This window comes from Tamandua tetradactyla, chromosome 25 (assembly GCF_023851605.1).
Source record: "Tamandua tetradactyla isolate mTamTet1 chromosome 25, mTamTet1.pri, whole genome shotgun sequence".
NCBI lineage: Eukaryota > Metazoa > Chordata > Mammalia > Pilosa > Myrmecophagidae > Tamandua > Tamandua tetradactyla.
Window position 1 is genome coordinate 42,134,490 of NC_135351.1, and position 27,225 is coordinate 42,161,714.

General features: G+C 47.4%; 1 protein-coding gene across 2 annotated transcripts in view; it reads left to right on the plus strand.

The window, feature by feature from the left end:
* The window catches only part of ADGRG6 (adhesion G protein-coupled receptor G6), a 130,367-nt gene that overhangs the window by 85,492 nt on the left and 17,650 nt on the right, over positions 1-27,225 (plus strand). For both annotated transcript variants that reach the window (XM_077143342.1, XM_077143343.1), the window contains exons 10-22: positions 3,752-3,894; positions 6,172-6,283; positions 7,253-7,317; positions 7,821-8,031; positions 9,139-9,310; positions 10,602-10,742; positions 12,813-12,932; positions 13,736-13,781; positions 15,108-15,214; positions 21,636-21,763; positions 22,649-22,917; positions 24,382-24,481; positions 26,901-27,184. In XM_077143342.1, the coding sequence (XP_076999457.1) occupies positions 3,752-3,894; positions 6,172-6,283; positions 7,253-7,317; positions 7,821-8,031; positions 9,139-9,310; positions 10,602-10,742; positions 12,813-12,932; positions 13,736-13,781; positions 15,108-15,214; positions 21,636-21,763; positions 22,649-22,917; positions 24,382-24,481; positions 26,901-27,184 (1,898 nt within the window). The remainder of the gene's footprint in view (positions 1-3,751; positions 3,895-6,171; positions 6,284-7,252; positions 7,318-7,820; positions 8,032-9,138; positions 9,311-10,601; positions 10,743-12,812; positions 12,933-13,735; positions 13,782-15,107; positions 15,215-21,635; positions 21,764-22,648; positions 22,918-24,381; positions 24,482-26,900; positions 27,185-27,225) is intronic.

Consider the following 27,225-nt stretch of genomic DNA (forward strand, 5'->3'; position numbering starts at 1 on the left):
TGAACTCTCTCAGGTGTCTCTATCTGCAGCTTTCTGTGTCGGCTCTGAGCCCTCTCTGTTTTCCACCTTTTATTCTCTTCATAGAGGACTTAATAAAAGATCATGACCCATCTTGAATGGGCGGGGGCCACGTCTTCATGGAAACAACCTAATCAAGAAGTGCAACCCATAACTGGGTGGATCACATCTCCATGGAAACAACCTAATCAAAAGGCCACACCCACAATAGGTCTGTACCCAAAAGATAGGATTAGAAGGACAGGGCTTTACTGGGTACATAACAGTTTCAAATCAGCACAGTGTACAAGCTGTTCAGTGCTGTAAAGTAACCTCCCACATGGAATAAAGGTGGTTGTGTGGATGTAGCATATTACATTTCTGGGAAAATAAAACCTAACTGAGAAGCAGAAGTTCTCATGAGGCTTGCTCAGTGTTGATGGCTGATTTGATGTTATGTGTGTGCAGCCATGACAGTGGGTTACATGATTCTTTCCAGGCAATGTATTTTTGCTATTAGAAGATAAAAGTAAAATTTCATGAGTTGACCAGAGAGTTTTCTTCCTTTTTTTTTTGCTGTTCAACATTAGGAGCACACATGTGTTTAGAGTAATATTGAAGCCTTTCATTTTTGTATTTATTCAACACAATGGATTGAACCATCAGATTTGGGAAGTTTTTCTTATTTTCTGATATTCCTTTTGTTCATGTTCTGAAGATTTCAATTCAATTTATAATTTCAATTCTGATGTTTGATGGTGGTACAATTTATCTCCTCCATTCAGCCAGGCCGCTGGCACACGCTGTGTCTAGCAACTGGGGCCCCGTAGGCTGGGGTATAGCCTGATCAGAGAGTCAGTATTCCCTTTTAGTTTTTATATTGTGGTTTTGCAACTACCTGGTAACACTAAATTGGCCGTTATTAATATATGTCAGCCCCTCAGAAGCTCTTGTGTGAAAGACATTTATAGTCATACAACCAGTAGTAAAACTGGTTTCTTTTTTCTGTAAAAAAAATTCACAGAAAACTTTAGGGAGAATGAACTAATCCACTCATTTAGTACTTCTTTGGTGTGAATGCTTAACAGTCCTAATGTTTCTTCTCATAACCTTCCCCCCTCTCTTTTTTCTTATTCTCTTCTTGTTGAGCATTACAATTATTGTTCAGCATATAGTCTCTTGTAGTTTTCTCAAAAAACCACACTCCACTAGTTTTACACACTCTTCTTTTTTTTCCACATTCTCTTTTCAGTTGGACTGAATCACTTAACACAGACCACGGTGTCAGATAATGCTAACATACCCTGTCACCCAGACAGACAGGAAACCCAAACCACAGGGACTGTTTATTCAAATAAAGAATGGTTGATGGTAAGGACAGCTAGATTTTGACTTTGCAGAACCATAACATCGTTTCAGTTTTCAGGATGAGAGAAGAAAAGAATATCGATAAGACCAGTGACCATGCACGCTGATTCTTGAATTGCTGAGTTTGGGAATTCAATGCCATCCACAGTCCTCGATGTCCTCAGTATGTAAGGGAAGGAAAGATCACCAGCTGTCAGTTCTCAGTGACCACAGTGACAAAGCTGATCTTCAAACAGTTAGGGGCACTTTTTGGAAGGCTGTTTTAGAACTTATTGAAATACTACATTTTGCCATTATTGTCATATCTATGTTTGTCTCATCCTGAAATACGGCTTACAAGGAGCTGTGGGTCATTTTAAAGATGAATAGCTTTTCAGAGTGAATTGGGAGAACCGGAGAGCACTTTGTTCCAAGGTGTGCATAGATATTTAGGGGCATGAAATTGCTATTCTTTGATTTCATCTAACCTTGAGGAGCAAAAGTTTCACCTAATCTTTCTTTTTTTTTTTAATACCACAAATATATTAGTGCTTCCATTATTTATTTTTTATTGGTACTCGTAGATTTTCATTTTTTTTTTTTAATTAATGCCACTGGCTCTCCACTGAGAATGCCACAGCCCTTTCAGAAACAAGGCTACTGCTTTGATTTTGCCTGTCGTCAGAAACGGACCTTAGCAAAAGTCTTATCTTATGGCAAATTACTGCTTTTCCCTCAAAATATGAAGAAGATGAGAGTTCTGTCACAAACCCAGAGCCTTCACATATAAGGCAAACTATTTTGCCTCCCCAGACAGAATAATGTCATTTGCTTTTACCTCCATGTTGAATTAATGATTTTGATTTCTGCGATTGACTATAGCTGTGATCACAGTTGAAAAGAAACTCCTATTACCGGAAGTTGTAAGAACCTAGAGTCTTGACCGGTTCATTAGAATATATCTCTTTACTTCCTGCAGAGATCATTTATTTTTATAAACTTTATCAAGTCAGTCAAGCCATAACTTTTTCAGTGAAATCTTGACCAATCCCAGAGTATATTTTAAGTATTTATTTTTACCATATAGAATATTTGTAAATGCTTTAATGGAGATGGAAAATCCTTTTATCATTATTCTGGAGAAATTTTGCCATATCTGTAAAATAACAGCACTCTTAATTAATTTCAAAAGTGAAATGATCAGTTGAAAATCTAATTTTTCTAAATATACATACATATATATATATGTATATATATATGGCCATAAAGAAATGATGCAGAATTAAACACAAGTATGGCACTTTTATGAAAGTGTATTATAAAATATTACTTAAGATATTTTTGAAGAAAAACGGGGTGATATGAACTTCACTCTTATACTAATTTTAGCCCTACCCATTTAGACTTACCTTTGCTATAAAGGAGTTCAGAATCTGCAGGCCCAGGAAAATGTGGGCGAGAAACTTAACTAGCTACTGGAGATATTTTTCAACATGGTGAATCTATCATATTGGGGCATGAAGATTGTAGTTATTTTTAAAAGCCCTGCAGTCTTCGGCACTGCTCTTGCTATTGCCTGCTTATTCACTGGCATGTATGAATTAAGCACTTCTCAGACTATTTGAAGATTTTATCCCTCCTCTCCAGAACCTCATATGACAAAACTCAAAAGGGCCCTTCTTTACTCAATTTTTATGCCTTCTGTTCCTGAGTCCCTCAAGGCCTTTGAGTGCTAGTTTCGCATCCCAGTGAATTCTCTTTTGTCTTTGTAGCCCATCACTGAGCACACAGTGGTTGTTTAGAAGAGTTTGAATTCCATGGAATTATAACTAAAACATCATATTTAGTTATTGTAATGTTATATGTGGAAACCCAGGTTCTCAAAAGTCAAACAAATGCAAAGGAAAAAAAGTCAATTAAATGATTTTGTTGGTTTTTCAACCCAAAGATTCATACTTCCTTTCTCATCTGGTAGATGCAGTTGTCCACATTGAACTCTCAAGACCATCTCATATAAAGAAATACGGTTGGGAGGGCTCTGTTGTAAATAATGGTAATCTGTAGATAATCTGCCAAATCAATTTAACAATATGCCCTTTTCTGCCAGATGACACATAAGTCATGATGAGTTTCTCAGATTTTCCTAAGTGGCCAATTTTTGTTAATCAACAGAAGTATCATGTCTTGGGCGTCGCACCCTTAATTGGAAAAAAAAAAGCAGCTGATGAAAACAGGATGCAATTGTACATGTAACTTCCTACAAAATCCGTTTTGGAATAACTTTGGCAGTATAGCTCATGTGGCAGCAGAGAAGGTCCCTGAGTGCCTGGCGCCTGTCTACGGGTTCTGCTCATTTGGTGTCCTCTCACAGCCACTGACCAACACTCTCTCTGCGGTGTCTCCCTAGGTTGTTGCTTTGGGCCCTTGTAGTTTATAATGCCACCAACAGTGCCAACTTGGAAGGAGGAACGATCCAGCAGAAGCTCTTAAAAAGCAACGAATCCCTGGAGGAGGGTCTGCGACTGTACACGGTGCAAGTGAGACAGATGGGTGAGTGAGTGGCTTTTTAGGGAGCTGACAGTATGACGATATTTTCAGGTCCAGTTGAAACAGCAGTGACATCCTTCCCTGTGTTATATGCTATGTGGGCCTTGTCTCTGCAGTCAACAATCACATACTCCCTTGCGTTGAAGACTAAGCTGCTAGCTGAGCCTGTGCTCTGTTTAATACACTGTTTTCCATCCCAACTCCATTCTCTCTGCCCCATTTGCTTATTCAAAAAAATTTTTTCTGGTGATGAAATTCATCAAATTGGTGACAAAGTTAGCATAAAAGGCATTAACTCAATATCCATGGACCCAAAGGAATGAAGGAGGCAGTTTAGGATTTACACTCTATTTTAGGGACATTTGATGGAAATGCTGGGAATAGGAGTAAAATGCCAGTATAACCTCAAATATCACTGGCTTCAGCTTTAGGGGAATATATGGCAAATGGGCACTACAGTGAGTTAAATCTATAAAGGGCCGTTTGTCATCAGACCCACCGCCTTCTCTTATGGTCCTGACTCTGCAATGACACCACGTGGTCACAGGGAGTGTCTTCTGGGTCCAGATCCCCTTCTCCCACTGGACGCTGCCTGCCCCCAGTTTCAGCTGTGGGTGCTGCTTGCTCGGACCCAGCGCGCCCTGCCTCTCTACACCTCCTTCCGATGCCTTTGCCAGCCTGCCCTTCTCCGCGTTCCCCAACCACCTGGTTGCTGTCCACCTGTCTTTCGAAGACTGAGCCCCAAGGTCCTTTCTTCTATGAAGCCTTTCCCAGTGCCTTCAGGTAGAACGAACCATCGTAGCCTTTGAGCCTCCACTTTGCACTGTGCAGAGACATGGAATGCCGCGCCCACTGGGAGACTGTAGCATCCTCCTGGACCTATTTACATTCTCACATGTGATGTCTTTAAACAGTCCTCTCCTCTGGGATGGGACCAAGTCTTACTTGGCTCTGCTCCTCTCACTCCTCAGCTGCCCCAGCATCCCACACATTGAAGAAGTGAGGGAAGGAGTCTAGGTGGGAACTTTAAGAAAAGCAAATGATCAAAAATGGGTGGATCCACAAAAGAGTCGAGTGAGTGCCCCAGCGTTATTGTAGAGCAGAGTTATATCACCACCAGCGGCAGGAGTGGAGACAGAGACAGTTCCTACCTGCAGCCTGGAGGGGAAGGGGGAGGTGGGGGCCCGGGGAAGGGGGAGTCACGGAGTGGGGTGGAGGCACCCAGTGCTGGTGCTGAGCTCTGGGAATTCCCTCCTGTCAACCGGCAGAGCTTCCTGAGGATGGCAAGGTCACGGCGTGCCACCCGCTTGCCTGCTCACCTGGGTGTGCTCATGAAGAAGAGCCTTGTTTAAAGAGAGTAGGATCCACCTCCTCCTTCCATACCCAGAACCGCCCTCCCTGCCTACCTGGACATTTCGTCTTTACCATGCAATTTAAATTCTACACTTGATTGTTTTGTCTGCAGCTTTTATGGAGTAAAGTTTCTGTGGATTGAAAGAAACAAAAAAAGACCTAAACCTGGAGCTTGGCAGGGAGAGCATTGATGGAAACACAGTATGGGGCCTTGGTCATCTGATATAACTTGCTGTTTTCCAGCTCTGCAACCCAAGATTTTGTGGTCGTTGTTGATAGAATGATGTTATTTTGTTGTTCTTAAAAATGTAAAGTTTGAACCAATTATGTCATAACACACTAGAGAGTTTTCAAACCAAAGGAGGGATGATTTGCACGTGGAGAGTAGATAAGACCTTTGAAACTGTGTCACAGGTTTTTCTTCCCCAGCAGAAGATATTTTTGGAACCATTAGGAATTTTCCATAAAATATGCTTACCACTCACTGATGACACAGCGGGTACACTGTTGGATAAGCTCTCCCCTTTTTAAAAGAGCAAATTATGGCTTGAATTTGTTGGGATTATTTTCATTTTATGTGATGATCAGTTTTTGAAGAAACTGTTTTATGAATGTTGTCAGCTAACGATTTATATTGGAGCAATAATGCAAGTTTCATGTTTATATTAGCATGAATGTGTTTTTTTGTCCTGTAATATATAATAATTTTTGTGTGTGAAATGAACTGAATGTGTCTTTTTCTTAATTTCTAAATTTGCATAATTTCAGAACAAAAAACCGAGTACTTTAGTGGACCATGAAATAAATGCAGGTCACTGGACCATGAAATAAATGCGGGTCACCAGCCCTGCCATTTTGCTCTCCTCTTACACCGCTAGCTTCAGAGGGTAGATGACATACGCGGTGCCGCTTCTTCTTTTCATGCAGGGGCATGCCCTCCCGAGGAGAATCCCAAAGGTTTCCACTGGCCCAGCATCTCCCCTTCTGACTACAAACTGCCATGCCCGAACAATCCCGGCTTCTCTGCACTGCGGACCTGGTAATTCTCGCATCCGCTCTTGGCGGCAAAGTTGCCCGCTCACCTCGAGTCGTCGTTGGGGCTCACCTGGCCTGCGGTGGGGCCCCAGGAGGGGCAGGCGGCTCTCTGGGCTGCTGGGGCTCCCACGCCACGGGGCTGGGTGAGGCCGGGGCCCGTCGAGGGGGCTGCCCTAGCAACAAGCTCCCTTCATCCTCTCCCAAGAAAGACGGAGCGATTTGGAAGCCAGAGCTGGCCCTGGGGCTGGCTGCTCAGGACCTGGGAATCTGCCGGGAAATTCCAAGGCCCTGAAACTGTTTGGGGGGGTTGTTTTTGGGGCGGGGTAGGGCAGGGGCAAAGTGGGCATAAGGAGAGGGTCCGAGGGGAGGCCATGTGTGACGGAGGGCTCAGGTTTTCCCTACAGGTTGAATAAAAACCTCAAAGTCCACCTCACTCCACCCCCAGTTAGAGCTTTCTGGGGCCGGCAGAAACTGCCCGAGGGCAGGGTCGGGGCCCCCGGGGGGTGGGTTTGACACCAGGGATGGGGGAGACTTACAGACGAGTTTGAAATGTGACCGTCTCCCTGGCTATAAGGCCTTGGGAAAATCCTAACCGCTTTGTTTCTTCATCTATGAAATGTGCACTGTGTTCTGCTAGACAGAGTTCTAGAAGGATTGAAATCAGATTATAGCAGGAAAGTTCTAGAAGCAGTGTTTAGCCTGTATTACCAAAACTGCCTTTCACCCGGGTGACCTGGCCATTCCCAGGCTGGGGAATAGACCATTGCTAATGCTTTGTTTCCGTAAAGCACGCAGCTGATGTTCTTCCATAAGGAACTTTTACTATGAGTTTTATTTCAGCATATCGCAATTCCATTTTCAAGCGAAACTTTCCCAGATATTAAGGCCAACTCTAAAACTGATTGTTAGCTAGTTTCCCCAGTTATAATGCCACTTCCGTCAACTATCTAAACTGTCGTTTTTTGTTTTGCAGCCACAGCAACTCCACCAACGCCTCCGTGGTCTTCTGGGGGTCCCCCGACACCTCCAATTGTTCGAGTGAGTGGGCAGTTTCCCTTCTCAAAGGCTCTGAAGTGGCCTCAGGCTTCCGGCTCTGTGCCACATGGTTTTAGCGTGAACACTTAGGCAAATACGTTTTTGCTCCTTATTCTACGTTTCTGTTCTGTTCACCCCAAAGGGAAATGACAGGCAGCGAGGAAATGCTAGAGAAGACTTAAAGAGGATATATGCGTGGACATCTGTATCAATGCTAATTTTAAATAGTCAATATACACGTGTTCAGGGATTCTGGGCATTTCTCTTAGAATGATGCTGATGTTGGTCCCTCCACGTTATTTGCCTACGTGGCTTGAAAGCACAATTGGCCTCTTCCTAGAGAGACAGTTCACGGAAAGACCATTGCTCTGGGATACGGGGCACACGCGGGAAGCCTGTTCCCGCTCCAACTGTGAAATGAAATGTCATGCGGATGTTGTAAGTATCTGGAAATGCTCAGAATACTCAGACAAAGCTTTTTGTGTTGTTTCTGCTGCTGTTTCCAGAGCCGCTGACTGAAGAAATCAATGGCATTTTAAACATTACCAGTGAAGGACAGACTTTAACCTCAGCGAATATCACAGACATCGTTGGATGTGTCAGAAAAATCGTGAATAAAGAAGAAAACATCGATATAACACTTGGCTCGAATTTAATGACTATATTTTCTAATATCTTAACCAATTCAGACAGTGATTTGCTTGAGTCTTCCTCTGAGTAAGTTCTTTTTTTAATTGTATGAAGAGTAAAAATTATTGGAGAAATATGTTGCTATATGATTTTCACATAATTGAATACTTTTTTACCGGGTTTCCTAATTAAATTTCTAGAAGTAAATCTGTTTCTACTTCCCAGGGTCATTTGCAAAACAAACATACTCAAAGATTCTAATTGTTTTTTTGAGAAACATAATTTACAAAATGATTAGGGCTATCATCTTGGCAAGACATAAATGGTCCCAGAAAAGCATAATCAGTTTTTATTTTTATTTTTAAATTTGAAAAATTCCAAAAGTTTGGTTAACCAGAGTTAACTCAAAAGATAAACAAGCAATCACAGAGGTTAATTTCTGACAGTTCTTTTTGCTGGCAAAGGAGACGTTCCACAATCGATCAGCTCCTCTCTCGGGCATGACGGGTCGCTGAAAGGGCAGTTTCCCGTGGAGCCTGGGAACTGTCCCAAGTAGATGCTGATTGTGCATCTGAGATGGAAGCACAAGGCAGGCTCCGAAATGTGCAATTCCATTTGTATCCAGTTAGTTCATTCAATGTATTAAAATCAAGTGTTTCCCTATTTCCTTTCAATTTCCTTTCTTTCAACCATTTTTCTGTGATGCCAGTCGTATATTGGTGAAAATGTGTTCTATACCTTCTCTTACCTCTATGATAATGATTAGGAACATATTTATACATCTTGCAGTTCACAAAACACTTTGCCAAGAATGAAATGTGACCCCCACTGTAAGGCATACAAATAAAAAAGAAAAGCTCTACCACATCATTTCCTTTGATTCTCTCAACTTAAGAGGTAGGAAGATTATTTTTCATGAGGAAAGAGAGGCTATGAGAGGTGGAAAGAAGACTATTTATTCAGGGTGATTTAATTGGCTGGTTTTCCCAAAAGCTGGTGATGCATCCTTGGCTCTGCGTCTATATTTTTTGCTGATGTTAGGGGGCTTGCAGTAAATTTGTGGGTGCTGTGTTGGATCAGGATATTTAAAAATGGTTTTCTTTGGCTTGTGGTTTGCCCTGCAGCAGGCCAGGTGGGTGCAGGTGCCTGAGTCCGTGTTCCTTAATTGGGGTTTTCTACCTGTCATCCCTTTAGAGCCTTAAAGACGATTGACGAATTGGCGTTCAAGATAGATCTGAGCAGCACCTCCCGGGTGAACATTACAACTCGGAATTTGGCCCTTGGAGTCTCCTCCCTGTCCCCAGAGACAAATGAAATCTCAAATTTTAGCATCAGTCTCCCAAGCAGCAATGAATCATACTTCCAGGTAACGTGCCAGTGGATTCTTCAATTAATGAATTAGACGACCACCCACCAGGCACAGCCTCCAGGTGGCCCGGGTCTGGGGGGTCGCAGAGAGCTCTGGGTGACAGCGGAGTTTAGCGATAGCTGCAGCTTAAAGCACGTGGAAACACAAGAGGGGCTGCCCCTCCCTTCCCAGGGCAGGAGGCTGTGGGTTGACTCTCTCCAGGAGCTGAGCATGGGAGCCTGAGGGGAGCCACCAGCCTGGGGAGGGAGATGGGAAAAGGGCTTTACTGGGACCCAGCGTGGGACAGAGCACCATGCATTCTCCCTGCCAGAAGTTTTCAAGCAGCGTTAGAGTCTCCTGGAGGGCTTGTTCAAAGGGCTTGCCGGGCCCAGCCCCTAGAGAGTCTGCTTCTGGGTGGGTCCCCGACATTTGCACTGGGTGCAAATCCCTGGTGCTGCAGATTCAGCTGCTTGGAGGGCCGCGCTCTGAGAACCAGTGGCCTGGAAGGCTGGGTGTGGCAGGTGAGGATCGGCTCGGTAAGGGGGCCCGGCCATATTAACACCCCTTTGGCCTGTTGAATGGACACTTTGACATGTGACCCCCAAGTTCCCTGTACGTGCCAGGCAGTGCCAGCCTCCAGGGCCAACTAAATGAGCAGAACTCCATCCTTGGCCTGGGAGAGATATCTGTGGAGCATAATGCTTCTGTCGCTGAGGAGATAAACCAGAGTGAAAGCATCAAGTAATCTAGAAACCAGATACAAGGAAGACCTTTTGCCTCCTTTAGAGTAGGGCTCTTTTGGGTGTTTCTCTTTCACACTTTAGAGTGCAAGTCAGGCCAGACCTTTTCACTGGAAAGCTCTTCCTGGAAAAACAATTTCCACGAGTGTTGATAAAACTTGAGCAGTTTCCTCTTTGCAGAGATTCTCATTCTTGGCAATCAAAACTAGCGTCAGTCTTTTGTTATTTTTCTAAATTGTAATTATCTTTCACTAAACGTTTTGAGAAAACCTTAAAATCTGACAAGGGTCTATTGTATCCTTCTATCTTAAAGTGTGAACTGACTGATAGGTTTCTGGGTTTGCCTTAGTTCAAATCAATGCATTTCCTCATCCTTCCACCCCTCGTTGCAAAACTCAAAACAGCCCTGAGCCTGTGCCTGGGGTCTTCCCGGAGGGCAGGGGTTGTGGGGAGCTCAGGGCCAGCCATCCCCACACTTGTTCTCTGGCCTTACGCAGGTAGGTGCAACAGTTGTGGCATCGTGGTGTAATTATGGTTGCTCAAATGATGTGTTTATATGTGTGTCACAGATGGATTTTGAGAGTGGACAAGTAAACTCATTGGCTTCTGTGATTCTGCCTCCAAACTTACTTGAGAATCTAAGTAAAGAAGATTCTGCACTGGTTAAAAGAGCACAGTTTACGTTCTTCAATAAAACTGGACTTTTCCAGGTATGTTTCCAGTAAATTATTATTTTTCAATTACAAATGAAGGTGCTTGCCTCAAAGGTCAGATGCCTTTGAAACAGTTTGGCAACTATAGAAAAACTACTGTATTTTTAAAAACAAAGAATGTGAACATAATTGTTTAAATATATTTTTATCAGTAATAATAGGCTTATGAGCAGGATGTGTTTTTTTCCAGTTTTTAAAATAGATCAAATATGAAATTTTACATGTTGCAATTAGAAATTGAATTAGTGAAGAATTTGCTATTTGTTATTCCTCTTGACATTTTATGCTCTTTAGCCATGGGGGTCTTTGGCGTTAGAGAACTTGCTCACCAAAGGAAAGGACTTTTCTCTTCTGGCTTGGCAGGAAGCCCTGTCTACATGGCGGGCAGTGCCCTTGCGCTCGTCAGCGCCCCCCGTGGCAATTCCAGCGGACTGGGGCAGGGCATGCCGCGGACGGACGAGGCCGCGGGTGTTGCTGGCATTTGGTCACAGTGATTGGCCTCGCTCCCAGCTGCCAGCAGCGCTGGTGCCCTCCAATGGCCTTCGAAGCCACACCTGCGGCAGGGCAGCTTCTGCCAGGAGCCCTTCTGTAAAAGTAAAAGTGGCCTGTTCCATCGAAGAGGCTGGTACATATGCAGCGATGCATCCCGGGGGGGGGGGGATTGGCCAATGTCCGGCCAGCAGAAGGGTCCCCTGGCCCGCCCAGCCTCCGTGGGTGGAGGGTGGGCAGAGGAGGTTACCTGTGACACATGAATGAGAGGAACACGACAGATCCTTTCTAGGAACCGGTCCCCAGTTCTCAGCGTCCTGCTCGCAGTGGGTGTAAAGGCTTTGAGTGGATTAAAATGTGAAATGTGCCCTTTGCCCTAGAGTGTTTAATAACTAAAGACACGATGTCCTTATTTGGTAAAATTGTGGTTATTGCTGTTTGAGGTTTATAACACTGTCGCCTTTGAAAATAATATCAAACATGCAATAGGTGTCACAAAATGTGCACGGTCCGGAGAGAGGCCAGTTCAGGGGGGGATTCGACCCCACGGCTGGGCAGAGCTCGGGACAACCCCTTGGGATGCAGGGATTTATTAGGGTTTAATTTAGCCTTCTCTGCATCCTTATTCCCTTCTTTGGCTTCTCTGCATCAAAGTTATTAGGAAGTACAGCTTTGGTTTCTAAATTAGGGAACAGCAAATTTACAGCAGAGTAAACATTTTTTTAAGAGTTTTGTGGTCCAACGCAGTGGGCTAGGAATGGGGATTTTTATTTACTAGAAGGCTGGGGGTCACCCACCAGTAGTGTCCTTTATTGATAATGATCACAGGTGTTATTTAAAAGACGTATTCTGGATGCTGTGCTTTATTTGGAAATCAAGAAAGCTTGCAGTTTTGAAATAATCGATGTACCTGCTGTGACAGGGAAGCTCAGGAGGTTTGGAGAAGGAAGGCGTGGAGATGGGTGAGCCGGGGGAGACCTCGGGCCAGGCAGTCGTTGGGCACAGGTGCGCTGGTTTGGTTTTCCGAGAACCGTCTCTCTCTGTGGTGGGATCTGGAGCTGCCCCAAGAATATGGGCCGAGAAAGAAGGCAAGGGTTCTGGAGGGCCTTTAGCCCAGTGGAATTACATGTAGATGTGAGATAATAAACACAGCAGGCTGTTTGCACGAATGCAACAGATGAGTTGCTTTTGGTTTCCTCACCACGTTTCCTTTGTACGTCTCTGAGGGAAATCAGCTTCGTCCATTTACTCACGGAGGTAAATGATCTGATTGTCTCACAGCTTTTTATGAGTTTGCGCTTTTTATGGATGTGCCACGTTTCAGATGTCAACCCACCAGGCGTGGTCACAGCCATCAGCCTCACGACATGGGCTCACGCAGTTCCCTCGGTGTATTTCTTATCAGAATAAGGGAAGTGGCAGGCCCCTGCAGGAAAGCCAGCACTCTGAGCTCATTAACAGGATGTTCTGTAACTGAAGATCTCAATTGTGAAAATTGCTGATAGTTTGCTTACTTTGGAGCACCAAAATGAAATGCAAGCGTGCCCCCTGACGAGTGCATGCGATTGCTTCCCACAGGACAGAGGGACCCGAGCAGACCCCCTGGTGAGTTATGTGATGGCGTGCAGCGTCGGAAACATCACCATCCGGAGCCTGAGGGACCCTGTGCGAATCGTCATCAAACACACGAGGCTTCAGGTGAGAGAGGGCTGCAGGCAACCAGGGGCAGGGGCAGCAATCTCAGGAAATGGGCCAGGGGGGGTCCTCTGTGACAAGGAATCACTGACACTTTTTTTCTTTCAAGAGATGGGGGGCATTTTCTAGAAAGGGAAGAAACAGCTAGCCAGGTAGCACCGGGTCAACGGGGCAGTGGCTGGGAATTGTTGTCATCCAGGACGAAGACGAACTGATGGGAAGAAGAGTGGACGCAAAGAAAAGAGGGGCTATTCTCTAAGAAAGGATGTATATTGTTTCAAATTAATTTGATGCAGATGCAGTTGCAAAATACGGATGCTAAAGGTCTGGGTTGTTTCTTGGTATTTTTGAAGCGAAAGGGAACCGGCAACTTCTCTCATTAAAATAAATGAATGAAAAGGGGACCCTGGACAAGGGCGACAGCTTTGGAGAGCTTAGTCGTGTTTCAGGTCTGGGTAGGTGTTGCTTTCTTTGTTGGGTCGCCCTGCCAGCATCTGTGCATCGGGCACGGTTAGATGGGGTCTCACTGTCGTGGGCGGCTGGGGTGCAAGTTCGTTCCTTCTTCCCTGGAGGGTCCTGGGGGCGATTCTGCATCTACCAGACAGGCATTTGACCACAGGACATATGTGACTTGGCCAAGTACGTGGAAACTAGGATTCCCCAAGGAGTTCGAGTTGCTTTTCACTTGCAGAGGAGACCCCTGGCCGGCCAGTGCGGGGAGCTCAGCGTCTCCGCCCATTTCCTTGAGTCATATCATCTGGTTTTGCAGTTATTCTAAGTGCACGTTTATTCTTGTGTTCCTACAGGCAGTGCCTCGTCCCATCTGTGCCTTCTGGGATCTGAACAAAAACAGTAAGTTTTAAAATGGCAGTGGACTTAATATAGAAAACAACTGCATTTTAAGCATTGTTGGACACCCCCATTTCCTATTTTTTCCACCCAAAACCAGAGGGAGTCACAGTGTCAGGTTACAATGGAGCTGCAGAACTGAGCTGAGGAAGCACGGAAAGCCAAGTCTCATTTCTGTAATGTTTTACTCTTTGCAAGAAGAATTGGGCAAGCTTGACTCTTTTTTTTTTTTATTCCGCCAACCTCTTTACTTCAGTTATTTATAAAATATAGTACACATCGTTGTTGCTGGCTTGGATGAGTATATACAGAGAGAGCCACGTACCTGATGTCACTCTCCTGGGTGACCTCTGGGATGATTGGAAGTGCAGCCCCCAGACCCCGATGGGGAGGTGGGACGAGCACAGCAGGGGCGTGCAGAGCCAGGCCTGCTCGCATGGACGTGAGTGGTTGAAGGAAATGAGCTGTCTCCCACACGACGCGGGCCCCTCGGGAGAGGGAAGCAGAGTTACAGGACCGATAAATGACTAGCTGTGAGGGTGGAGGTCTCGCTAAGAGAGGACAGTGGATCCCCACCTCCTGACAACCCCTCCCTGGGGCTACTGGGGCCCAACCCGCAGTGGCCGGGTGCAGAACTCTGTGCTGTGTGCCTGGTTGACCGGCGGCCCCGATCCTCATTTATCTCGATCGACAGAGGGGAAGATTTTTGGTCATGGTGGTTCTGTTTTGGTTTTCAGTTGCATGGTTTTGAGGCAATCTTGCTTGGCTCAGATGCATAGTTAAAAATGATATCACTGCGTTAAATATTCACCGAATCAGTGGCTTTAATATTTGGCTGTACCGGAGTTGCTCACATACCAGCTGCACCCTGAGAGCGAGAGAAGCTGCGTTAAACCCACATGGCGGTAAAGCACCCGCGCTGAGTGCTGGGGTGGGGGAGGTGCTGGGGGTTCCCAGGCAGCAGACTCTCCTTGCTCTGATGTCTTCACCAAAACGTGGGCTGGCTGTAGAAACCAACAGGTCAGTCCCCACAGAGTCCAGCTAGTCCACAGCATATTTAAAAATGAGTATTCCTTTTATGGACATTCATTTCAACATGCATTAAAAATTAACCTGAGTCAAGCTTTTGCAGAACTTCTGCAGCCCCTCGGTTTAAAATCACCCATCAGGGAAGTTCTAACGCTTCCCACCCAGCGCGCCTTCTGATTCCAGGAATCCGCGTTCTTCTAAGCGCCGCAGCTTTAGGAGTAAGGTCCAGGCTTGGAGGTCAGCTCTGGAGGCTCGTGTATGGTCAGGAAGGCTGACGCTGCTCTTTTCCCACTCTCACAGAGGGCTCCGGAGGGTGGAACACGTCGGGATGCACGGCACGCAGGGGCGCGGACGAGCGCGAGACCGTCTGCCTGTGCGACCACCTCACGCACTTCGGCATTCTCATGGTAAGGCGGGAGCCCGCCCCTTCCAGAAGCCAGGCCGCCTTGGAAGCCAAGCTCCCTGCGTGGCTCAGCCTCTCGGCATTTCTTAACTAGTCTATTGTGAGGGGGGATTATTTCCGGATAGTTTTCTTCTGTGCCCTGAATCTTGATTCTCAATGAGGAATCTATTTGGCAGAGATCATTTATTAAAAGTGAACCATAAGTTATTACAGAAAAGATCCCTACATTAGCATTGACAGTGGTGATAAATAATTCCATGAACGAGAAAATCACACAGTACCTTTAATTGAAACAGAAAGACACAGGGAGGGACAGAAACGCAGAGACAGAGAGAGACAAAGTGAGACAGAGGGAGAGGAGGGAGGTATACTGGGTACTGTGCTTGGTGACCCAAGTACTGGATATACGGGTATTGTACCAAGTGACTCAGTACTGAGTGTACCAGGTACTGTGCTTGATGACCCGGGTACTGGGTGTACCGGGTACTGTGCCTAGTGACCCAGGTACTTGGTGTACCAGGTACTGTGCTATGTGACCCAGGTACTGGGTGTACCAGGTACTCTGCTCAGTGACCCATATACTGGGTATATCTGGTACTGTGCCAAGTGACCCAGGTACTGGGGGTACAATGCTAGGTGATGCTGCTTTGACCCAAACTGTCTGTCATCACCTCATAGAGAGCACAGTTGGTTTGAACCGCAATCAAAAAGGATTTGCATGGATTCTTGAGTCAGCAAGAGAGGATATGTGATGTTTCCCCATTCTCTCTCTCTCTTTTTTAAATCGAGGTTAATAAGTTTATTTTCCAGATGAAATTGTGATGCATGGTTTTTCAATACAAAATGTAGAAATTATTTAGTTTTCATCAATCCCAACTGCTGCAGAAGTTTTCGGCAGTATTGACTGAAATTAACCTCAGATTCCTAGGATTCATTCACACCTGTGAGCTGCTGGGGCTGTTCTCAGGGGGACAAGGACATGAAGTTTGTAGCCCTGGGAGCCCCTCAGTGCATGCAAGGTGTGTGTGGGGGGGTCCCCTGTGTGCTGCTCTCAGGGGAAGGGTGCAGATGCAGGTTGGGAGGGGGTCCTGTCTGCAGCCCCTTCTCCTGCAGGCATGTGGTTTGTGGGGGGATAGGTGTCTGTAGAGCGGTGTGAGTGGGCTGCCCGCAGTGAGAAGGAAGAGTGGTCACTGCTTCCCCAGTGCAGAGAAGATAGAGGGGTAGGAGGCCCAGGGAAGGGTCCTAGGTGATATTTCCTCCCTGGGCTGGGGAAGAATGGATGGTGGAAACGTGGTGAAATGCAGACCTGCAGGAGCCAAAGGGACATGGAGATGCCAGCCTTTAAAACTGGATTTTGGTTATAGGCAGGGCAGAGAGAAGGACACACACAGGTAACATCACCATTTTCATGTTAGATAGTGAATATGCCAGGAAAGGAAGTGCTTTCCCACGTGTTAATGAGACAGTGTAGAAAAGGCCCCAGAGTTTGGATGAAGGGTCCTTGATTTCCTAACTAGCACCCACTGAAAGACTATTGCCGAAAGCAGTCTGCAGTATGAACTGAACCCCTGTTCTACAAAGACCATCCTAAGATAAGAGAAATCAGGGAGTTGCAAAGGAAGAACAACAGCAAGTTCTAGGGGGAGACTTTTGCTGGAACAGAGCAGGAATGCAGAGTCTAAGAGGAAGCCCAGACTGCCCACTGCTCGTGCACCTGAGCTGGCCCCTGTGTACACCTCCCTGCAGCCACACCCTCCTGCCCCTTAGGGGAGGTGAGCGTCTGGGCTCACCCCAGCGCCCCTCCTAGTGTTTCCCACACAGTCGTCATGGCCACGTCCTTGGCCCCCAGGCTGGTCATTTCAAGACAGCCTGTGCTCACAGGGTGGTCACTGGTGATTGTGACTCTTCTTGCATTGATAGAGTGGACACTGATCATGCCACCCACCTTGTCCCCTGCCCCAGAGCCAACAGACCCCTTCATTTCATCATCAGGAAAGGTGAATCCAGGGTGAATTCTTTCTTCTGTCCTCTTCCATCTGCTGTTGAAGACTTCCTGGGGATTTTTCATTTCAGTTATTACTGTCTTTAACTCCTGCAGTTCTGTTTGGTTCCTTTTTAAAATTTCTATCTCTTTCCTAAGAATCTCATATTGCTCATTCATTTTTTTAAAGACCATTTTCTAAAGTATTTTGTATGTCCACATTCCAGCCTTCTTCCTTGGTGTCTCTGGATTTTTATCCTTCTCCTTTGGATGGGCCATCATTTCCTGTTTCTTTGATTTGGACCTCTTTTTTGCACACTGTACATTTTTAAAATGAAAAAATGTTAATTCTGGGAGTTATTCCCTGAGATATCTGTTTCTTGCTTTTGTAACCAGCTGGTGATAAGACATAGTTTCCTGGAGCCCTTTCCCCGCTGCCCCAGGAAGGGTCTGCCGAGGCAGGTGAATGTCCAGGTCCTTCCTGCCTCTCGGGGTCTGTGGCCTCTTCTGGGCTCATGCGTGTTGGTTACGCTGCAGGTCCCCCGCCTACAGGAGCTTGGCTGTCCCTGCTGCTTCCCAGGACACTGACCTCCCTCTCCTGGGAGGTTAGGCATGTGAGACCTTGCCCAGGCCGACAGCCTCCTAGTTTCCTGTACTCCTGTCATTGTCTCAAACTGCTTTCTGTTGGAGGAAATTCGGGGGAGGAGGGGCCCACCAGAAGGACTTTCCTAAGCCAGTCTTTCCCAGCTGGGACAGGGCCAGGGACCCACAAAGGGGCACAGTCCACCTCCGAAGTACCCCAGGGAGGGGCTCAGGAAGGGCTCCAGGAACTTCTCTGATGGCTCCCCAAAGCTGAGCTTTCTTGCCCAGCAAGTGCAGCCCTTCAGCCAGCTGCCCCCAGCCCCGAGGAGGCACTGCGCCTTTAAGCCTCCTGCTGCCACCATTGTCCAGGAGCAGGGAACAAGGGCTGCCCTCAGAGCCAGACCCCGGCCATCCTGAGTCCCTCATCAAAAGCCATGACCAGCGATCAGCCGTGCCCACCGCTTGTCTTGGGGGAGAGGATTTTTATGTCCTTTTCTCTCGCCAGCCCGCGGTGGGAGTGGGGGCTGGCACTGGTGGCCACTGCACGGAGAGAGCAATTGACTGTCCTTTCCTTGGCTCATCAGCCTCTTCCTCCCGCTCTTCCCTGGCTGCTGGTCCAAGTTCTGGTCTCTGGAGTTTCAAAGTAGTTGACTCACACAGTTCCTGCCTGCTCAGGGGTTGTTCTGCTGGAAGGACTGAACCCTCAAGCTTCTCACTCCGTCATCTTCCCGCAGGCCTCTCGCCTCCCCCACTCTCAGCCTCTGTCTCCTGCTCTCCTCCTTCCCACAAACCCCTTTCCACCTCATCACCTGCCCTCCCGACAGTTTTAGGCAAAAGCTAGATCACGTCAGCAGGTTCTTCCATCCCGTGACATTTTCAAGAGCCACCGGCCTCCACCGCCTGTCTAGGAGTCTCCTCAGGGAGGGGAGCTCCCTCCTTCTCTGAGCTGGGGTTTTCGAGAACGCTCTGGGGTGCCCCGGCCCCCTCAGGTGGTAGCAGCTGCTCTCTCTGCACACTTCCGTAGGGGAGCCACCTTTGCTCCTTGGAGCAGGTGGAACGGCTGCACCTTTAGAAGTGGGACCCCGGCACCAGCCCGCGCGTGTGCCCTCCCTGCCATCTCGGGGACCCGAGGAGGAAGCAGGGAGACGTCTCAGTGGAGGGGCTGGCTCGTCGGTCACTCGGCCTACAAAGGGGCCCCGTGTCAGACAGCAGCTCCGCAAGTCCTTGCTTCCCTGACGGTCCAGCCCATACAGGCTTCGAGGGAAAAGAAAAAGTCATTGAAAGTGACAAATTATAAAAAATGACCTCAATAACTTAATAGTTAGAAATACGTTTTGTTTTACTGCCAGGACATGCAAATGAAACAATAAACTAGAGCATCTTTTCCCTACATAATTAACAATCAACAATGATGGAAAAAAAGTCAGGTTTTCTCCATGTTCTCTTTCCTTAAAAAAAAAATCACCGCAGGCATTCTTTCAGAAGAGACTTACTCTGTAGGGTGACTCATGCAGGTATTTAAGCTGTACCTTAACTCATTTAAATATTTTAAGTGTTTCTGTGAGTGTGTGTGCATTTGTGTACACTGTGTGTGTTTTAAGTCAAATATTAAATAATGAAATACCAGATAATGGTAACAAAGTTTGCTCCTCAGAACTGTTTTACATGCAGCCAGAGTTTGGCTTCCCATGACTTTGAATGGCCAGTTTCTTCACCTATTATTTAAATTGTATTAGGAAGTTTGCCTCACTTCTTTCTTTGTTGCCATCTGATTACACAGTTGGTTTTACATGTGTATAAGGATAAGCATTTTTAGTAATTCGTCCGTGTTCCTCCTTGGCTGCCTTTGTGGGATTTTAACTCCTGGAAGAAAAACTTTCCAGAATTTAACCTTTCCAGCGATGTGCCCACTTCCTTTCAGCTCTTTCAAGCCACTGAGGCTCTGTTGGGTCTCTCTTGGGTTATAAACTCTAGCTGTTGACTTGTACAGGATGTTCCCAGCCTCTCCATCGGCCTGTGACACAGTTGCCATCTGAGAAGTTAATGAAAATATACTCCCTGCCCACAAAAATGCCATTTAGTCTATGTATGAAGTATTTAATGCCCTCCACTGTGTTTCCTTGTAATAATTAACTGATGTTTATATTTTTAATATGACTACACTTCCATGATGGCTGTGCAGAGAAATACATATATCATATTCTTTATCCTCTGAAAGTACAAAGCAATGTGATGCTCGTGTGTACGTGTGTCAGTAAACACGGTTTAATTTGTGTTTCTAACTGTGGCTGCAAGTTCGCACCCCAAGAGGGAGAAGCCTCCACTTCGCAGGCACCCCCAAGACTGCCAGCCGGCTCTCTGGGCAGGAAAAGCCTGGGGAACCTGAGTGCCGGTCAAGGCAGCATCTGCCCATCCCACAGAGTCCAAGTCCCTCCAGGGATTCGTGGGGCCCCAAAGGGGAGGGTGGGGCGCCCCCCTGGCTCTAAGCTCTGCCCCTGCTGATGTAGCCGCTGGGCACCATCTCCAGGTCCCCAGAGGCCTCAGGGACCACCGGCCACACCCTGACGGAGCCCTGTGTCTTCATTCACACACACATGCTGCCCCAGTGCACACTGACACACATACACACACACGTAACACAGTACACGTGGGCACACACATGTGCATGCCTACATGCACACATGCACAGACATACACATACCTACCCCACAGCACACATACGTGGGCACACACATGTGCATGCCTGCATGCGCACATGCACAGACATACACATACCTACCCCACAGCACACATGTCCATTCACACGGGCGTGCAGCTCGCAAAGGAGGCCTAGCAGACTTCATTGCCATTTTGGTGTACAGTAAAGAAAATAACAGCGTGTCATGGAAAACGTGTAAGAGGCAGTACGTATGCTGTGCTTTCATAACTGAAGCCCTAACAGTGTGAACTGGAGGCTCCTCTTGGGTGGGTCTGTTCTGCCAGAAGCCCCGTCCTCAGGCCCCTGCACAGGGAGCCGCCTCCCTCCCACCGTGGGAGCTGAGAGGTGGGCCTCCCTAGGGGCCATCCCACCTGCCCCTCCCTCCTGGAGCCTGCATTATAAAAACACATCCTGGGGCCCCTCAGCAGGGCTGGCCCAGGAACACAGTGTCTCCCGTCTGGGGGCCTGCCCCTCCCCCAGGAAGCCAAGGCCCCTCAAATACAGTACCAGGGAAAGCAGGGAGGGCAAAGGAAAGGTTATCCCAGCAGCTCCGAACCTGGCTCAGTGCAGTGAGTTCACACTTCAGGTTGGGAGGCAGAACACTGTGTTTTCCTGCCCCTGCAGCCCCAGTTGTTTCAGGTCTGTAAGGAATAGGAATCCGACACCCTTCAGGGCTTCTCATCTACGAGAAGACAAAGACCGCCCCACCCCATCCGCGCCCAGTTTCCTGTGACTGCAGGGGGCCTGAGCTGTGCCTTAGGGCCCCGAGCCGCTGTCCCTGCCGGCCCCTGGCGAGCCCCTCCCCACGGGGCCAGGCTGTGCGGGCCAAACCTTAGGCCCGGGGCCCCAGCGGTCTCCGACGGCCTCTCGCCCCCAGCCCTGCACGGCCCTGCAAGGCGGCTGCTCCACTCCCGCTCCTGTTGGGGAAACCGGATGGTTTCGCCCTTCTGGTGTGGAAAGAACGTGAATGACCAGATGACAAGGAAAACAAAAAGGGCAGTGGCTCGATGCTGCTGCACCTCCGTGTACTGCGAGCGCAGTTAAGGGTGCATTTCCACCCGGTGCCCCGCTGCCGTTCTCAGCCCCCGGGATGAGCTCCGAGGGCAGCGCGGTCCTCTCCCGCTAACCCGGGCCTCTGCCTTCCGCCGCTTCCCCTTTGTGCAGGACCTTCAGGGGTCCGCCTCCCAGATGACCGCGTGGGACAGCAGAGCTCTGACCTTCATCACCTACGTGGGCTGCGGGCTCTCTGCCATCTTCGCCGCAGCCACGCTCCTGACCTACATTGCTTTCGAGTAAGTGTTCTCCCTGCCCGGCCAGTTGCCAACCGCTCCAAGGGAGCCATCGAGGTAGCCTCAGACGCACTCGTGCGCTCTGAACCATGTAGGTGGGCTCAAGTCTAATGTTCAGGGCTCTCAAAAAATATCTTGTCCAACGTGAATTTTCCAGCTGCAGAATCCTAATTTATAGTTACACAATTTCTCTTTATAATATGCACTCAAATCTGTGAGATGGCTAACATTTAGCAAATAGGAGTTGCATAAAATGCTTTTTACGTTGTAAAAGATGAAAATATTTCCTTCATAAATTGTGTACAACTAGTCCTCAAGTCGAAAATTAGAAAAAAAGGCTCCTTAATTAAAAGTCAACAAACTTCACAAATTTTAGGGAATTTTTAAATAAAAATTTAAGAATAATTTTGGAATTTTTCTTGGATTAAAAAACAATCAGTCCATTGAAAGCAATCCTTAATTTTGGAAACAAGGAAAGTTTTGAAAAAAAAAATTAAGTTTAAAAATCCTGGGGGTGAGAGGGTAGTTCAGTAAAAGAATTCTCACCTGCGAGGCGGGAGACCAGGCTTCCATTCCTGGCCCCATGCACGTCCCCAAAACAAACAAACAGGAAAATAAAGAAAAAAGCAAAAATTCAGCACACACTGCTGCAATAAGGGGATACTCACATAGAAAAAGAATGATATGTGGCCCCCACCATATGACATACGAAAAACAAAAATCCGTATGACCTGCCAAGCACCCAGCACCGGCCTCGGCCCTTGCCTGGTGGGAGCAGAGGCGGCAGGTGCCGCTGCCCAGGGCGCGGGGCTGAGCTGGCCGCGGGACTCCGCGTAGCCGGGGGCGGGTTGGCGGCGCGAGTCCGCTCCTCCTCTTCCTCTCCCGCAGGAAGCTGCGCCGGGATTATCCCTCCAAGATCCTGATGAACCTGAGCGCGGCGCTGCTCTTCCTGAACCTGCTGTTCCTGCTGGACGGCTGGGTGGCCTCGCTGCAGGTGGAGGGGCTGTGCACGGCCGCCGCCGCCCTGCTGCACTTCTTCCTCCTGGCCGCCTTCACGTGGATGGGGCTCGAGGCCGTCCACATGTACATCGCGCTGGTCAAAGTCTTCAACACCTACATCCGCCGTTACATCCTCAAGTTCTGCGTCGTGGGCTGGGGTAAGCCTCCTCGGAGGGGCGCCGTTTGCTCGGGTCTCGCAGGAGAATCCTCATTTTGAAAGAAAGGAGACTTCGCAAGGGCAGATGGTGTGACTGGAGGCACCTCTCCTCAGGCAGGCGCGGGCTCAGAGCTGTATTTTGAAAAGCATTTCCACAAGTCCCCACTGTCCCCAGGAGGACGGGAAACCCCTGGCTCTAGCGTCACCCCAGATCTGTTTCCAGCCCCAGCACCCCCTGCCCCCAAAGAAGCAGTTGGCAGCAGGGGTGCATGGCCATTAAGCTCCAGAACATAAGGCCAGCTCGGACCCTGAGCTCACGTGCTCCAGACCATGCCATGCCTTGGTGATGAGAGAAGGAACCCTTGCCTTAAACCTCTTGGCACGAGCCCTCCGCCATCCACCCATGCTCAAGGGCCATCTGGAATTTTCTGATTGGCACCTCTCTTTACCTGGTATCTTTGGCTGCTGTGACAAAGTGCCACAAACTGGGTAGTCCAAAACAATTGAAATGTGTTGCATCCCAGCTTTGAAGGCTCAGAGTCCAAAGTCAAGGCACTGGCAAGTCCTGAGCCCTTGGGAGCCTCCAGGGAGGACGTGTTCCATGCTGCCGCTTGGCTCTGGCTTCTTTGTGGCAGCCCTCTGCAGCCCTTGGCTTGTGGCATGTGATTCCAGTGTCTTTCATGTGCACCTGGCTTCCTTCTCTTCTTACAGGGACATCAATCATCTCGGATTAGGGACCAGCCCGCTCCAGTAGGACCTCACCTTGACTAGCTCCACCTGCAAAGATGCTGAGGCTCAAACATTAGCATATCTTTTGCGGAGATGCAGCTCAAACCATAACATTTGGGTTTCATATCAGGCCCAGCACTTCCAAGCTTCCTTGTGAGTCTCATTTTCAGATGACAGCATGGAAGTAGGAAGTTGGCAAGCAGACACTTCCAAGGCACGCACTCCCACCTTGAGAGGACAGAACAATTTTTCAGACAATTGGGGTGGTGAGGCATTTCACCATAGTCATGGGAATTCCTTATACAATCTTTTGAAAGAAAAGACCATGAAGATTTTACACTCCCTGCTTTTCCCCCACATTTTCTAAGGACTTTTTTCTTTTTGTAGAAGGAGCTGAAATCAGCTACCACTTCCTTCTCTGCACCTGTGGAACGACAAGGCATTGTTAGTGCCTGGTTCAGCTTAGATCAGGTTCTGGATCTTTTAGTGAGAACCAGTTAGCAGAGAAAATATTTAAATACCTGTCACTTAAGAGGAGGTTTTTATTACTTCAAATTAGATATGGATATCCCACACCTAACAGGGGGATTTTATAGTTGCTTTAAGCCAAGTCTCCAGTTCTACAGCACTTTTGATTCTGTGACAAGGAATGTTTCTTTCCCTTTCCCCCTTTGCCATTTTCAGTCTCACAAAGCAGTTCCAAAGAGTTGTTTACATCGTGATCTCTTTATAACAGGTCTGCCTGCCTTAGTGGTGTCCGTTGTTCTAGGGAGCAGAAGACAGAATGAAGTCTACGGAAAACAAAGTTATGGAAATGTGGAACAAGGTGATGAATTGTAAGTAACCGAAGTTCGGTGGGAACTTCTTCTAGTCTCGGTCTCATTTTAAAGGGTTGGGGTTAGTTTGAATGACGTTGCCAAGGCGCCTACTTGCTCACAGATTAATTCAGTTAATGGTTTTGAAATGTCGGTGCTGGGGTTTTCCCTGTTGAGATTGTGCTGTATCCCTGGGGGTATTTGGAAGATGTCTCCAAGCCTCTTCTACCTCAGAAGACCAGCTTTATCTGAGGAGCTGCCCTAGCCCTCCCTCCTCTTCACACACAACTTACAGAGGACTTAATGTCAGTTTTAGGAAGTGAATGGCTAAAGGCCAATATGAATGGTTTCTAGAAATTTAGAAGATGGAAAAATCAGGGCATCCTTGAATAACTTGGAAAGTTCCCATCAGACATGGATTTCTACATCATTCATCTTGGCAAGTATTTTTCTCATATTTTATTTAATGCCCAGGTGGTGTGTGCATAGGCGGTGCGTGCATAGGAGGTGCGTGCACAGGCGGTGCGTGCCCAGGCAGTGCGTGCACAGGAGGTACATGCCCAGGCGGTGTGTGCCCAGGCGGTGCGTGCATAGGGGGTGCTCAGGGAGTACTGGTTGATTGAATGAATCACCGAGAGATGAAGTCCTCACTCCGAGCTCACAGTCCGTGCTGCCTGTGTTCTGTACATGTCATGGACTGATCACACTCTTACATTCACCGACAGCCAATCTGTGCCCCAGTCCTTACGGCCTCACCTTCTCTCTATTTGTAAAGTAGCACTCAAAAGACCCCCAAGGAACTGTTATAGAAAAGAAAAATAAATCCATAGAATGACATTACCCAGTGAACCCCCAGTTAAATCAAGGACTACAGTTAATAGTACAATGATAAAAATGTGCTGTCATCAGTTGTAACAAATGTTCCACACCAAGGCAAGGTGTTAATAACAGGGTAGTATATGGAAATCTTGTATTTTATGTATGACTCTTCTGTGAACCCATGACTTCTCTAATAAAGAAGAAAAAGACACCCCCCCACCGCCACCCCCCCCAAAAAAAACTAGGCAGAAAATAAAGGACCCGGGTATGAAATTTCAGGGTTCTAGGGACCTCCATGTGTAAAGAAAGAGTAGCTCCAGGGACAATCACTGCCTTTACCATAAGCTTTTATGAAAGTAGAAGTCACTGAATAAGTTCTAACAAGGGGATTTAAAAGGTATGTTGGCCAACTTGCCCAGGACTTACAGTACTTACTGTGAGCTACTGTGGCACCAGCGAATGGCTGAGCAACTGCTATGTGCCAGGAATCACATAAGGTTCTAGGAGTCAAAGCCCTTCAATGTACAGCTTCATCCTTTGAGGAGAGCACTTTCCAATGCAGAAGATGTAGCCCAGCATGCTGCATTTACTGTACAAATTTAAAGGTACAATTGATTGACTCAAAATATGCATCAAATTTTGAAGTGCCTAAGCACTTCCATGTATTAATTAGGTACTAGGTTCTGCAAATTGCAGTATGTGTCAATTTACTCAGTCTGCTTGACCTAACTACAATCTTAAAATGACTTTCATCTGCTACCTGATGCATATAGCACTCTGAATACCAAGTATGCTTCTTCAGCTCAGGAGGTGAATCAGTGCAAACTTTCTAATTGTGAATGAGAAGCATTGCATGTGAAATGTGATGAGACCATCATAATGCTGGAGTAAGGTCTAGCTACCACCAGCCCAACTGTTGGAATTATTTGTCTGCAGTAATGGAACCCAAAATGCTTGTGGGGCTTAAATTAATAGGAATTTACTTTCCTTGCATGACAAGACACATGCAAGCAATCAACTTCTGACTTAGATTTTGTGGCTAAAAACATCCAGACTAGCACATGGCAGCTCTCAGCCTATTCTCTGCTGCCGGTCCAGAACTTGCTTTTGTGTTAGATGTTGGCAAGGGAGTGAGGGCCTCGCCAGCCAGGCCCAAGGAATAACTCCCCACTGAATTCCTTAGCTGACATCCCCTTCCATATTACTTTCTAGATCAGTATCTCACAGGTACCTGTAAATATAAAGGAGGCTGAGAAAATGACTGCTTAGCTTTCTTATTCTCTAGACTCAGATACACAACAAAAAGGGGGGAGGACTAGAAAGGGTCTGGTTGATCCCAACAAGAGTGTCTCCCACACCAAGCCAGAGCTGAAGAAACCACCTTATTTTCTATTTAACTGTTGACTTAACTCACTGGGTATTGAAATGATAGCCACTAAAAAAAAAAAAAAAGAGAGAGAGAGAGAAGAAGAAGGGGAGAAGCCCATGAGAAGAAGGAAGGAGGAACCAGAACCCCAAGAAGTGAAGTGACTCTCTGGGGTCTTGGCGAGGGCTCCCATCAGGAGACCTGCAGTGGTGCACCAGCCAGGACGGGTCTCAGCAGCTTCTCCTTTCCTTTCAGCTGCTGGATCCAGGACCCAGTAGTGTTCTACGTGACGTGTGCTGGATACTTTGGGGTGATGTTTCTCCTGAACGTGGCCATGTTCGTTGTGGTGATGGTGCAGATCTGTGGACGCAATGGCAAGCGGAGTAGCCGGACACTGCGGGAGGAGGTGCTGCGGAGCCTGCGCAGCGTGGTCAGCCTCACCTTCCTGCTGGGCATGACCTGGGGCTTCGCCTTCTTTGCCTGGGGACCTTTGACCGTCCCTTTCATGTACCTCTTCTCCATCTTCAATTCACTGCAAGGTAAGAGCATGGATACCTCCAATGTTGCTGTATTTGCCAAC